The sequence below is a fragment of the Agelaius tricolor genome, unplaced genomic scaffold (genome assembly GCF_023055355.1).
Source record: "Agelaius tricolor isolate 1412-34295 unplaced genomic scaffold, bAgeTri1.0.p SCAF_2, whole genome shotgun sequence".
In the NCBI taxonomy this organism is placed as follows: Eukaryota; Metazoa; Chordata; class Aves; order Passeriformes; family Icteridae; genus Agelaius; species Agelaius tricolor.
The window spans coordinates 60,430,187-60,444,300 of NW_027269262.1; the positions used below are offsets into that span (position 1 = coordinate 60,430,187).

A 14,114-nucleotide genomic window follows, 5' to 3' on the forward strand; every position below is an offset into this window, starting at 1 on the left:
TAGGAATTTCACAAATCCTTATGCTAGCCTCATGCTGAAAATAAATATATGATTCTGGGGTGGATGAGTGCTAAGGGTGATGTTCACTACGGTAAGCAAGACTTGGGGAAGGAGATGGAGACAAATTGATAATTGGGAAAGCAGAGAGCCTTTGAAAAGGGTAAGTGTTGAAGTCCTCACCCCTTAGGTCTGCACCCTTAGTGACGGGGTCCTGGCATGAGCTGAGCTGTTAGGGAGCAACAATAAAAGTTATGAACGGAGATGGGAAGGGATCAGCCACAACCACAGGACAGGGCAGGAGGTTGGATGAAATTTCTCTTCCTGATGCATGTTAACCATCCTAATTTCATTCCTTTATTCTTTCTACTGCTGACTGGAGATGCACTCCATCACAACCTGCTTTCAAGTTTCATCCCATCAATTGAGAAATCCCACACAAGGAAAACAGAGAGGAAATAAAGGGCAATTAGAGGCACTGGTCGTTCAGGAGTCACTCATGTTAGCTGACAGCTATGTTGAGGATCCATGAGGAATTGCCAGGTGACTTACCAACAAAAGCACTTCATTTTTTTGTTGTCATTTTGTCCACAGAAAATTCCCTTACAGGTTCCAGTGTGATAAAAGCAATTAGCAAAACTCACTCAAATGAAAAAAAAAGGGTCTCATTAGCCTAGCTTACCCTCTGAGCATAGCAATGAGAATTCATGAAGACAATTACTAAAAAGCACAATGAATTTTGTGGAGAGTATAAAAAGTGAACTGAGATCAGACTATAAAAAGTACTCTAATATCTAGCAGAAAAAAAGGGATGATACAAAACATAAAACCTGCTGAAAAAGTGAGGAGCGAGAAATACAGACTTTATCCTTTAGTGACATAAATCTAGTGCTACACAGCAGCCACACTCTGCAGTCAGGTTGTAATCACTATGAAAAGATTGCAAAAGAGCCTAAGAACCTTACCTGTATGATGCAATCCAACCATGCCAGTTGCTTCCCCTAAACAGAACAGTTCTGAGAAATTTAGCATGCAAACTCTTATTTACTGAGGCTGCTTTGACGGACCCAACCCTGGAAAATGAAAGAGATGTCCACTGAAACAGACTGCCCAAGGATGGTCAAGACTCCCATCCCTGGAAGTGTCCAAAGCCAGGTTGGATGGGGCTTTGAGCAACCTGATCTAGTGAAAGGCATCCCTGTCCATGACAGGGGAGCTGGAATAGATGATCTTTAAGGCCTGTTCCAACCCAAACCAACCTATGGTTCTGTGATTCTATGTTATTCCATGTTGACTTGCAGTAAAATTCATACTTCAGCACGCAATTAACTAATTCACCCCTTCCACAATCTTAAGAAATCTACTGACTGCCATGAGCAGGAGAGACTCTCCACCACCCTGCACCTTTAAGGAGATGATTTGATATTTGCCACAAAAAGTAAAAATAGGATCTGACACAGCAGAGCTGAAGATGCAGCTGTAAATGATCACTGCACCTGGGACTAAATAGGATGCCAGAGGTACAAATGGTCACTTGTGGCAACAGCAGGGGTTTTGTCACCTAGAGCCTTGGATCCTGACCACTGAGCAAAAGCTGTGGGGGTGAAAATGCCCTGCACACATGGGAATCCTAAAGCAGACTTCACTTTGGATTTCCATCTTCCAGTCACTTCCAATGCTCCAGTCATTCACTGAGAACTGAGCCAGGTGTGCAGTCTTCAATCCAATGACCAGGAGACCAAAACTGTATCTCTGTAGGACATTTCCAACACCCCCAATTACCTACAAAGTTGCAACTATATGCACATATGGAAGGGTTTTTCACATGGTCTAATAACAGAAACTATCTCATATTCCAAATCAGCACATAGTACTTGTGCTAAAAGCAATTACAAGAAAAATCTTCCTGGGCTTTCATTTTGATGAAACCAACTGTATCACTACAGTTTAAACATCTTTATACCTCACATTTCTACTGGGTGCATTTCCACAGTGCATTTGAGAACAGTGCATCTGGAACTGCTGCAACACAATTTGGAGGCATAACACATATGCCTCATTCCTAAACAATAGTCTCAGAGATATTATTAATAACAAAATATGCTGAAATAGTGTGCAAAACAAAGCAAACAAGTTTTTCTTTATGTCTAAGCAAAAAAAATGAAGCTCTGGTTCATCTGGTCCCATCTGAATTATCTCTGGCTTTCACAGTCTTCGTTAAAAGAATTAGCTGATCTTCTTCCCCAAACAATGAAGCAAGCATGCAATGCAGAGACTACAGAGCAGCAGCAGGAAGCACACATAAATTGGTCCACCCAAACATTCTTGGCAGTGGAGGAGAAAGCATAAAAAGCAAGTTGCTTCAGTCCACACTAAATTGCCATTGAGACAAAAGTAAATATGTGTCAGATGAACTTGCCCGTGCCTTTAAATATATACCTGCCTTTAAGCAGGCATTTATTTGCAACAGCAGTATTTAATACTTTGAACAGGAGATGAACTTGTTTGTTTGTACTGGACGACATCTCAGGACATTTTTCCTAACTTAAATTGCTTAAATTTTCTCAATGTTTCAAAGGATATATACATTCACTAATGAGAGTGAACCCACCCTCTTTCCTAAAAGTGAAAACAGAATGGTAAGAACATCCCTCCAAGTAAAAAATAAACCAAAGGCAGGACATCTTTCCATGCACAGTTGTGTTCAAACACAACAGCAATTTAATATATCAAATGCAGGAGACATTGCAAAGGACTAGACTATGTGGGAAGTAAGACTGGATGGGTCACAATAACTGTGCTTTATTAAACTTGGGCTTCCAAGATAGAAACACAAAGCTTTCCTTCTGGAATGGAGATCATGAAAGCAGGAAACCTGAACTTTCTTTTGAGCCCAACAGATCTCAGCATTGTCTTATTTTAGCTTCTTACCACTGAACAGACACAGCCCGCACAGTTTTATTTTAAAGTCTTCATAACAACAGGTTTTTAAGGCTCTGAATTTATTATAGCTGATGTGGTTCCATGTAAGGAAGTCCAAAGGTTGTGAAAAAAGTCCCTTCACTCATAAGGTGGTAATACCAAGCAGGATCTAGCAGAGTTTTCACTACATAAAGATGCATGAAACTAAACAGCTTATAGAAGAAAAAATAATTCTGACTCATTCACATATGCAAGATTTCTTTGAAGCTTGATTACAATTTTTGTCTCTTAAAGCAGCAATGCCAGAAATTGAGCTGTCTGTTCAACCACAAAACCAGACACTGTGCAAGCAGCTGTTTCCCAAGCCACTGAGCACTGACATACAGGGGGAACCTCTCCAGTCCTGCTGTGAACAATTCTGTGTCGAGCCTTAACAGTGACAGATAATTTAACCTGGCTTTAAAGGATATTACGTGCAAGCTGCTAGGACACAAACTCCAAGTTTCCCTCATTTGGCCCTCCGAAGGAGCCCAGGCTCTGACCCCGGCTTGCTGCCCTTGCTCCAGGGCCTAGAAATGAATCACCATCAGTCACAGACACTGTGATGGCAACTGTCACTGAGAGGCCTCAACATCTTTTGTGTAGTCATGCACTATGGACTCCATTTCATCATCAGATGCACACATCTAAGTCCTACTGCTGTTCAATCAGAATCTTTCAGGCATGTACTTAAGGTTAAAAAGAGCACCACATACAAGCCAGCTCTCACAGTACTTTCATTTTTTCCTCCCAAATATCAATTCAGTGGGTTCATCATGTTTTACAATTGGTTCTTGGATGACTCCTGAACTGAGACATTTTCACTCTTGGTACAGCTACACAGCTGCTACTTTTTAAACAGGAATCACAGATGAATGTTGCAGCACGGGCTCTGGCACCACGCCTCACCCTCAGCTGCAGGTCTAGGAAATTTGCTATTTAAGCACAATGGTTATGCTGAAACTAACCTAGTCATCTTAAAATCTTTTAAAAACATAAAAAAATCTGCTCCAATAGACTAACAGAAGTTTTTGAGAGGGATATGGAGGAAACACATAATGCACTGGAAACAATTTACAAATACTAGTACCTACCAAAACAAAAGTAAATCTTCCATGGACATTTTTCTGTCTTAATGAAGTATAAGTCTGAGCGTAGTAAATATTGCAGATCAGTTCCTGAACAAGTGAAGGAAAAAATTATGCTTTGCCATCAATCCACTCTTTGTGCTATTTTTAGAGAAGCTTCTCATGCTGAAAAACCAGCTGGAGAGAATTAGCATGGCTATGATCTATCTCACACCAGAAGATCTGAAGACAAGCTATTGTAACCTGAAAAGCCAGACCAGCACTGAAGAAGAAAACACAGAGCAGTACTTTCCAGCTAGGGATGATGACCAAACACTACTGTAGCATCAGGTGAGTAGACTGGCAATGGAAGTCACTCCAATTTTCTCTGAGGAGATAGTAGTAATTGTCCTTCTTTCCTCAGCATCCTGCTTTTGTTAACCTGATTAAATGGGAATTTCTAAATATATTTTTTGGTTTTCCTTGGGTCCCTGTTAGAAAGCTGGAGACCATCCCTGTGAAGCCTTCACAGGCTACAGTAGCACACTGTGACCAAGGGGCAGACCCACCCTCTTGCTGGCATACAAAGGGAAAGAAAGAGTACAAAAAGACTGAAAAACTGACTTCATCAGTTCTGCCCACTGTGTTTTAACAGCAATAGTTTTTTCATGCTACAGAATATTTGGGTTGGTTTTGGTTTTGTTTTTTTTTAAATAAACAGAGCTGCCAGAGCTTATAATTGCAAAACTTCTGCATTCTCACACCATGCTGAAATTAGACTATAATTTTTTTTAATACTTGATCACTTTAAAAAGTAAAGAAATGTGGCAATTTTCCATGATCATTTTTTCAACATATCATTGAAAAATTTCTAATTTTATCCAAATCATTTTAGACAAGGCAAGTTACATAAAAATTTGTAATTATCACTCAGGAGAGATCTGGGGAATGATCTTATGAGACGCAAGACAATGGGATAAGGAAAGAGCAGACCACTAAAGCAGTTAGCTGTTTTTTTGGAGAGTCACAATAAAACAGACAACCACACTTCACAGTGCTGCACTCTGCCTTAGCCATCACAAGCACATTGACTCATACAAGAGCTCAAAGGGTGCAGAGTAAGGCTGTCAGCAAGGAAAATGAGTAGCTTGTGACAAACACACAATCTCTCTGACAGATCCCTGCCATGGCTGCCATGGGCCAGGAAGGAGACATTTCTTCAACTGCCCACTATGGACATGAGTCTACAAAGTGTTGGAGTCCAGGTTTTCACTGCAGTGTCAGAAAGGGGAAAGTGGATGGATGGTGGAGAGGGTACTCCTGTAACACCCCATTTTAGCTTCATTTTGCTCATCTGTTCTTTCTTCACGTGCCTCCACGGGCTTGAGCGGGCCACTTTGCCAGGACTCCATGCATTATCCAAAATCAACAGGAACGCATCCATTGCATTCGGCTAGAACCTCCTACCACTAGGCCTATAGTATGAGAGAGCATTATTTTTTTAAGAGAATTGGAATACTGCTTAGGAAACTACAAGATTAAATCATGAGAAGCACAACCATAGCATTTTTGTGCTGATTTGAATTACGAATAGAAAGTACGAGCAGTTAAGAGGAAACAAGATATGTTCTATACAAGAGCCAAGATTTTTTTTTCCTGACATGTGCCAAACAAGGAGAAGAAACAGAAGAATCTGGCACCATTAAAAACAGTTTGTGGAGAAAGGGACTGAATATCTACAGCCAAGATCCATGTGGTTTGTAAAGAGGAAACTTTTGTTTTATGGGACTCTCAGTCAGCCAAAATTCACCCAGACGGCATGCAAATGGATATTAGCCTAAAATCCTACATGCTTCTTGTAAAAGGATCACTAAATGATGGGGAAAGAAAAAGAACACTACTGAAGTTTGAAGTCAGAATTCAAAATCTGCCTCATGGTTGAAAAAGTTAGTTTACCAGACAGCTATAATGTCATACATATATGGTAAATGTCTTGGAAAGAAAAGGCAGCAAGTTAAAGCACAAAACTAGAAGTCAGGAAAATGTGTTCCAAGTCTGGCTCCAATACCAAGGAGATCTATAAAACTTGGATAAAAGAGAAAAAGACTGCCAACTTAACAGTGAGATTTTCCTTAACTTCATATAGTGTATTAACATTGCACGTATGCTGTTTCCTTTAGCTTCTGTATTTCCCCCACTCTCTGGCATTACAATGCACTAAGTTAAATAAGTGACTAGATGGAGTGCTAAGAACAGTTATATTACTTTATCAAAACAAGCCCTGCCCAACTTCTTAATCAAAACAATTGACTGGGGAAAAAAAAAAAAAAAACAACAGAAAAAAAACCCAAACCAACCAACCAACCAAAAATTATATATGGGACCATAATTCTCATAACTGAGCAAAACACTAAAGTGTCTGGCACAATTCAACAACTTAGCTGACTATTGCAACAATACAATACCTAAAATTGTATTTCAGCATATAGGAGAAAGGGATGGACAGGCAACAGTTCCTCAGCATATGTTGAGCAGTTATACCATGCAAGAATTCTTTTCAGCAGCTCTGACAACTCTCTGAGTGCCTAGTGAAGCATTTGTCTGTGTTATCTGTAAATCAAGAGACCACACTGACCTCCAATTTACAGTAGGGGAACTGAGGAGGAGTCCACAATCAAGACTGCAAGCTTGGGACTTAGCCAAGTCCCTTCATCCCAGTGACTCCTTCCTGAGGGAGCTGAGACCCAGGTAGCTTTGTGAGTCAAGATTCCAAGAAATCCTGCAGTCACCTGATGATGCAGCTCTCCAGTTACATCACCAGTTATTAAACACATCGGGGGGCAAATTTCACCATCATGCTTAAAGGAGAAGTAGTTCATAGCTCATGTACGGGGACATTAGGATTAGGATTGCCCCTTTTTTTCTTCCTTCACATCAGCCTTTATTTGTAACCTTTCAGCTAAGATTTGCCAACCAGCTTGCTTTCCTCCTCTAAATATAGTGGTAAGAATGAATATAATTTTTGAGGCACTATGTATTCACGTGGGTTGTCCTCATTCATACCTTTGGGACTACCAGCTTGGAAGAGAAGCAGAAGGGTTAATTGTTCAGAACTTTCTGTAAGCTCTGTGTGTTTGTGTACAGTGCTCTAGATGGACACTCCATGCTTTATGTTGCACTGGAATAATAAAAAGAGCTGAAAGGGACTCCTTTTAATTCTCTCCCTTTAATTTTATTTGCACCAAAGAATAAAGAACAGAAGAAAGCAAAATCAGTAATTTGAAGGGAAAAAATATTATAGGCTCTTTCCACAGAAACATGAGGAGGAAAAACCCCCATGAAAGTATCAAGCATTGTACTTTAGTCAGAAACCAGAAGCTAGCAGTTCTTATTGCCACTAAAAATATCTCCACCTCGCACACATATACATTTACCAGGATGGCATCTACTGATGGGTTCTGGATGCTGATCAAGGCCAGACCAGGTATAAACTATAAAGCTGAGCAACCCCCAACAAAGTAGGTCAAGAAAACTGGGAGGGAAGGGAAACTGTTGCTAGGTGGCAGTGTACCTTAAGCAAAGAATTCTGTAAATCAGAGATCACTGGCAAGGTTCATTATCTTCTAAAAGAGGTCTCATCTTTAATATCATCTTCAAAGTATTGGTGGGAAGTGGAACTCAAAATGTGCATGACACGCATGCTACAAATCAGAAGGATGAGAAGCAGAACAAAAAAAAATAAAGAAAAAGAAAAACCTGTCTTGAAACACACTACTGTGCAAGACCCATGATATAATGGCTCTCCAGGTCTATTAGAGACATAAGAAAAACCAACAGCCTGTGAATGGAGACTTGTACACCTTGAGAAGGTTAGTTTTGCTGACTTCATTTTATTCTACCTTCACTTAAGCTCTGACCAGTAGAAGCAAGCAAAGAAATAAGCTTCCACCACATCTTGGCACAGCAGTGAACAGTTGACAGAAAACCCAAGTGTGATGGTGAGAAAGAAAGGTTTCCTAAGGCTACTTAAGAAACAGAACTGTTACTTTTCTGCCTTAAACAGTTTCAGTCTTCAGTCCTTTTCAGAGTGGAGTAAGAGCGGACAATGACAGTAAACAAAAGGAGGTCATGAAAACACGTGCACTCCCTAGAGGTCCAATCGAAAGAATGGAGAAAAAGGCCTCTGCAGAAGGCCAAGGTAAGAAGGAAGAGGCCAGATTTTTCTGGTATCCTTCTATCTGTCCTTCCTGATGTTCCCTCCAACTGAAAACTACCTTAACATATTGCCTAAATTAGCAGAAGTGGTAAAAAAGACAGGCTGATGACATCTTGTGAACTACAATTCGCTTGGTAAGAGAGCTGTTAGCAAGCTCACAGCTTGTCACAGAGAAGGATAAGATGTTCTTGAAGGCAAAGACAAAATCTATATTCTTTTCAACAATATCTGTCTGGGTTCAAGAGAGCAATTTTGGGGAAAAGTATCTTAGATTAATGTAATTGTATAGATCAGAGGTATTTTAAAATATAGAATAAAAGGGAAAATGAAAAACTGTTTGCTTCAACAAGGCTTTAAATCCATAACTCAGGTCACAGCAAAGTCCTTTCTGAGAAATGTATCGTGCAATTCTTCTTACGTTGACTTCAATCTACAATTACACTGTATAAATTTGGAGGTTTTTTAATACCATGTTCTGATGCTTTAGAAACTGGTCAGAAACAATCTATTAGAAGGTACACGTCCCATCTAATGCAGCACAGAAATTCCTATACTGCTGTAAATTAAAACCACAACATGTGCCACATATCATAGCATTTCTGACATGCAATCCTGATGTGAAGACCATTCCTAATAATTAAAATTCCAACCCTACAAAACTACAGAATCATGGAATAGTTTGGATTAGAAGGGACCTTAAGGATCACCTAGTTCCAAATCCCTGCCATGAGGAAATTTAAAGCCCCATCCAAATGGGCCTGGAACACTTCCATGGATGGGGCAGCCACAACTTCTCTGGGAAACCTCTTCCAGTGACTCCTCAACCTCATCATAAAGGTTAAAGAATAAAGAATTAAAGAATAAAGAAAAAGAATTTCTAATTCATAAAGAATTTTTTCCTATTATGTAATGTAAATCTACCTTTCATTTTAAAGCAATAGAATTGTAGAGGGAATCATTTTTACAAACCCTGTCATTGATGCAGCTCACATCAGACGTGTGTTAACTTTCCAAGCAGTTACAAACCTCTGATGAGGAACCTTTTTCCAGGTTTGGTCTGTATTTTATTTATCTGAAAAATTTTGGGATGCAAATGTTAGGAGAAGAATTCAATTTCAACAGATAAATGGGGACACAACAATTCTTGTTCCACTTGTCTCCACTGTCCTCTTCCCCTAAGGCAGTGGTATTAATCTGTGGTTAGCCTAAGCTTCTTCTTCCTAGTAATTTGCATCATCTGCTCTTCAAGGAGGGAGTCAGAGAATACCCCAGCCTTTTCCACAAATTCTTGGTTACAGTCTGTGACCATTTTCAGTCATGGACATGCAATGAACACTAGCAACCAAAAATATGCATCAATCTGAGCAACAAAAAGTGGAATAGTACTACACCTATGGAAGTTAGCAGGAGACACAGCCCTGAAGATCTCAAGGGCCCTTTTCTGACTTGGGCAGCATTACTGTTGGAAGACAAATGGGAGTCAGCTTCACCCAACATGTTACCTCCTGCTCCATGAGACTGTGTACAGCTAGTGGAAAAGCAGTTTGAAAACACCAAAAAAAACCACGAGGCTGGGGCTGAAGTAAAACATGAAGGCAAAAGAGAATATAATCTGTACAGTCTCCAGGCTAGGAAATCATCAGCTTTTGCCATAGCAGAAATACTTTTATGCAGCAGCAAGATCAAAGTGCTTGCTGGAGAAAACACATTCCCCAGCAAACAGCCTAGATGGGCTTTTCTTCACTAACCAGTGAGAGGGAGATCTCTCTTAGCATGCAGAAGGCACTGAGACTCATTTGACATTGAGTTTAACTCAAATTAATTTTTTCTGTGATCATAGAAACTTTTGTTCTACTTCTTTTTCTTCACCATCTGTGATACAAAACCTGGCAAAGACTCCAATTAATTTCCTTTGTGTTATTACTGCCACAAGCACTCAAATGATAAGCATTTATACAAAAGGAAATTCCTCTTCCTTTCTACTCTATCACTGAGAAAACTGGTACTGAATTCGCCCTCAAATCTTGTAATGCCAGGTTATGTCAACTGCATTACAGAAAAAAGCAGCAGCAGATTAAGTCAATACAACACCTTTCCTGCTCCAGTAACAAGCACCTCAGCCTGAGAGGAAACAGAGGGGAAGCACCTTATACCAAAAAAGCTGAAATCCTGTAACATCTGCTTACGGAGCATCAGTGATGGATTTAGGAAGTTCTCTTCTCCAGAATATACAAACCCTCATTATGCTCCTAGATGTGTAACTCTCAAAAGCCACAAAGGTGGCTTTTGTGCTTCACCTGCTTCACCTCAGTCAAGCAGGACAGAGGCATCGCCCAGCAAAACAAACACACAGAACTCTGAAGTGCAAGTTAGTGGTGTTTATTTACTTACTTAAGCTCTTCATTTATATATACACACACTTGCCTACTGTGGTAATCTTGATGGAATCCATGCAGGGCTGTGGTTAAGATGTCAAATTTGATCATTCTGGTAAAGTTTATCTTGGTACCTTAAACACAACCATTCCCCTATACAAGGTTTGCACACTGCTACAAGCATACCAACATTAAGGCAACATATTAACTCACGCAAGAGCACATGCATGCCTGAAGTTCCAACATTTCTTCTAGCATAGGCAAGCTCCACATTGTCTGCTCTTCTGTCCAAATGGCTATGATCCATGACCAGGAACAGAGCCTTGACTTTGGCATTTATTTATGGAGTAATTTCCCAACACTCCCCATGTGGAGGACACATGGGGATGGATAAACTGATAAGCAAGGGGACATCACAGACTTGCACCAAATTTGAGAAGCATGAACTAAGCTCTAACCCCATTTTTTAATCCACTGCACCTTTAGAACAGCTTTTCTTCCCACAGATCAGAAATGGTTGCTGAACATCAACAGGCTGCTGCTAGGCACCTCTACAGACCATGCATAATTTCTTTTCTTTCTTTATGCTAAAAGAAAGAGAATTAATTGCACATTTTACTAGGGCAGGATAGTACCTCAACACCAGCACCTTCTGCTGAGGGCTGTACCACACAGAGGTTGATAGGTTTTACCATTTGTTATTTGCAGTTGCTTGCTCGCTAGTGCTTTATACAGTTCTCTGAGAAACAGCACAGGCTTTCAAGTAGTTAATTAATCAAGCAGCAGTTTGGTTTTTGGGACAAAACAGACACTTTCTTGTGAGGTCTTCTGTATAACATCATACTGTTGTGACACAAACCATTTTTCTGTAGACTCTAAACTGCACTTGAAAAACTCTGCAGCCATAAGGGGTATAAAAATAATTCATTATGGGTTCTTTGATCCTTTTTTCCCTACCACTCACATCTGGCTGAAAACTTTACAAGCAACAGCTTTGCCTGTTTCCATTTTCAAAAATTCTTTTACAATTGCACTAGAATTTAAACTAATGACAGGCACAATTTATAATATGGCTGAGGCAGTATAATATCTTCTAGCCTTAAAAAGACACCCAATCCCATTTGCCTTCCTGCTCCCCTTTTGTTTTATGTGCTGATGTTCTTTAGGGAGCTAGACTGGCAGCAAACTAAACCTGCCAAAAAAAAAATAGGTTTTATGTGTTTAACTCCCAGAATAAGCTCACAAAGGGTCAGAGGAGCAGCATGGATGATGAGGAGGAGTGACCTGTCGAGCAGCATCTGTCCATTTCATAAACTGAGCTGAAGCATGAAGCATCATTGCAGACTACTCTGTCAAGCAGTTTGTGTTATGGGATGACCCCACTCAAACATTGGGATGGATGTCTCACTTAAGGAATGGATTGGGCTCTGCAAGTCAAATCACATGTAATAATGGTTCCAAACCAGACACCATGGAAATAACCCTTCACCCTGTTTTCAGATGCCTTTTGGGATCAAAACACAAACTTTCAATGTTTTTCAATTCATTCTATACATGGTCCCAAAGTCAGGGATATTGGTCTAAAAATTGCCAGACTGCCCTTCTAATTTTTTTTAGGAACTAGTAGTGCAATTTATTTTTTCCATTGGCTTCTCTACATCTTGCAAAATAACTTACAATTACTAGGAAAAGGAACAGTTTATTACTCAGAATTACATCTATTCTTTTCTACTCATCTCATTTTATGAATTAAAAATAAGGAAACAATCCAGTGAATGCTTATCCCTCCCCTTCTTCACGCCTCCTCCGTCAGCCTTTACACACATTTATTCATCAGTTGCAGAAGAGACACTGAAGAGCATCAAGTATTGGCTTCAGGTAGCCAAGCATTTCACTTCATCAAGTGAAAAATACCTGGGAAAATGTATATAAAGTAACAGGTTTTCAAAAAGTATAGTTTTCACACAGGGCTTCTTTTTCCATCAAAAAACCTGCACGTTCTTCTTGAAATGTCCCAGAACACGTGTGTACCTTCTTTGAGTTTATATAGATTGCACACTTGAAATAAACTAAAGCCAACAGCATGAGTAACACTAACAGAAGTCACTAGAACGTCTGTGACCCAAGCTACTCGGCACAGATAGAAGAGCAGCGAGGGCCGATGTCGCAAGCCCGCGGCAGCAGCGGCTGCAGGCACGGCGGGCGCACCTGGGGCTCCGCGGGGCAGCAGCCGCGGGCCGCTCTGGGGCTCTGCTGCTGCACGGAGCAGCAGGTCCTGAGCAAACCGCAGCGTCGCGTGTGCTCACACACGCCGAGCTGCCCGGGGACGTGCTACGTGCACAGCTCCTTTCGGAGCGCGGCATTCCACGCATCGCCGGGAGGCGAGACCAGAGTCCCACGTGCCAGCGGCCGCCCCCGCCCGAGGTCAGGCGAGGAGCCGCCGCCGCCGCCCCCCGCCGCGCCCCCCCGGTTCTCCCTCAGCTCCGGCGGCGCAGCTGCCGCCCGCGGCCCCCGCGCTGGCCCCGGCCACAGCGGGGCCCGCCGCCCCCGGGGGCCGCCATCCCGCGGGGGCCGCCGCCCCCGGCCCGGCGGGCGCTGATAGGGCCGCCCCGAGCGGAGGGGCGGGCGGAGAGCGGCGCGGCCCAATGCGCGGCTCGGCGGCGGCGCGCCCGCCCGGCAGCCCCGCTCCCCTCGGCCCGGCCGTGCAGGAATGCGGCGGCCGCCCCCCGCCCCGGTACCTTCTCCTCCTGCAGAGCACGCACACGGCCCAGAGCACCAGGGCGGCGGCGGCGGCCGCCCCGCCGTAGGTGCCGAGCGGCAGCGTGTCGGGGCCCATGCTGGCGGCGCTCGCCTCGGCGGCTGCCGGTGCCTCGCCGCCACCGCCGCCGGGGAGGAAAGTTTCGCCCGTCCTCCCGCTCCCGGCAGGAGAGGCGCCCGGCCGGCCGTCCCTCCCCGCCCACCCCGAGCCCAGGGGGCTGGGTTTGGCTGCTCGGAGCCGGACTTGGCGAGCGGGCCCGGTGCGACCCGGCCGGCTCCTCCCCGGGGAGCGCCCAGCACGGGGAGGGTCGCGCCCGCCCGCCCCCGCGGCTTCCCGGCGGCGGAGGAGGGGGAGCTCCAGCCTTCGGCTTGCCGGGAAAAGGCTCCGATGCGGCGGAAAGTGCCAGGACGGAGACCCGGGAACGGTGGGGGCGTCTCAGTGCTCCCCGCCATTCAATCCCTTTCAGCCGTCACGACACCCTGCGAGGGTCTCGGTGCCCCGCAAACGTGGCCTCGGTGGCGGAGTGGCCGTGGCGTGTCCCCAGTGCGAACGGTGCCAGACTCGGACAGAGCAGCTCTGGCAGCCTTTTGACCTCCGCTTGGTTTTCATACAGACACCCGATATGTGTCCCCGTAAAAAAGCAAGGCAACATCCCACAGCTTCATAAAACTTAATCTGCTGTATGATAACAAATAGCGAGGGTTGGTTCTTAATACTGTATGAGAAGAAACTGGGTCCAG

The 14,114-nt window shown here is 43.2% G+C and overlaps 1 protein-coding gene across 2 annotated transcripts in view; it reads right to left on the reverse strand.

Annotated features, from left to right (window-relative positions):
* Nucleotides 1-13,596, reverse strand: part of CYP7B1 (cytochrome P450 family 7 subfamily B member 1) — a 125,319-nt gene extending 111,723 nt beyond the window's left edge. For both annotated transcript variants that reach the window (XM_071420229.1, XM_071420226.1), the window contains exon 1: nucleotides 13,355-13,596. In XM_071420229.1, the coding sequence (XP_071276330.1) occupies nucleotides 13,355-13,452 (98 nt within the window). In that variant the 5' untranslated portion in view covers nucleotides 13,453-13,596. The remainder of the gene's footprint in view (nucleotides 1-13,354) is intronic.
* Nucleotides 13,597-14,114: the final 518 nt, after the last annotated feature.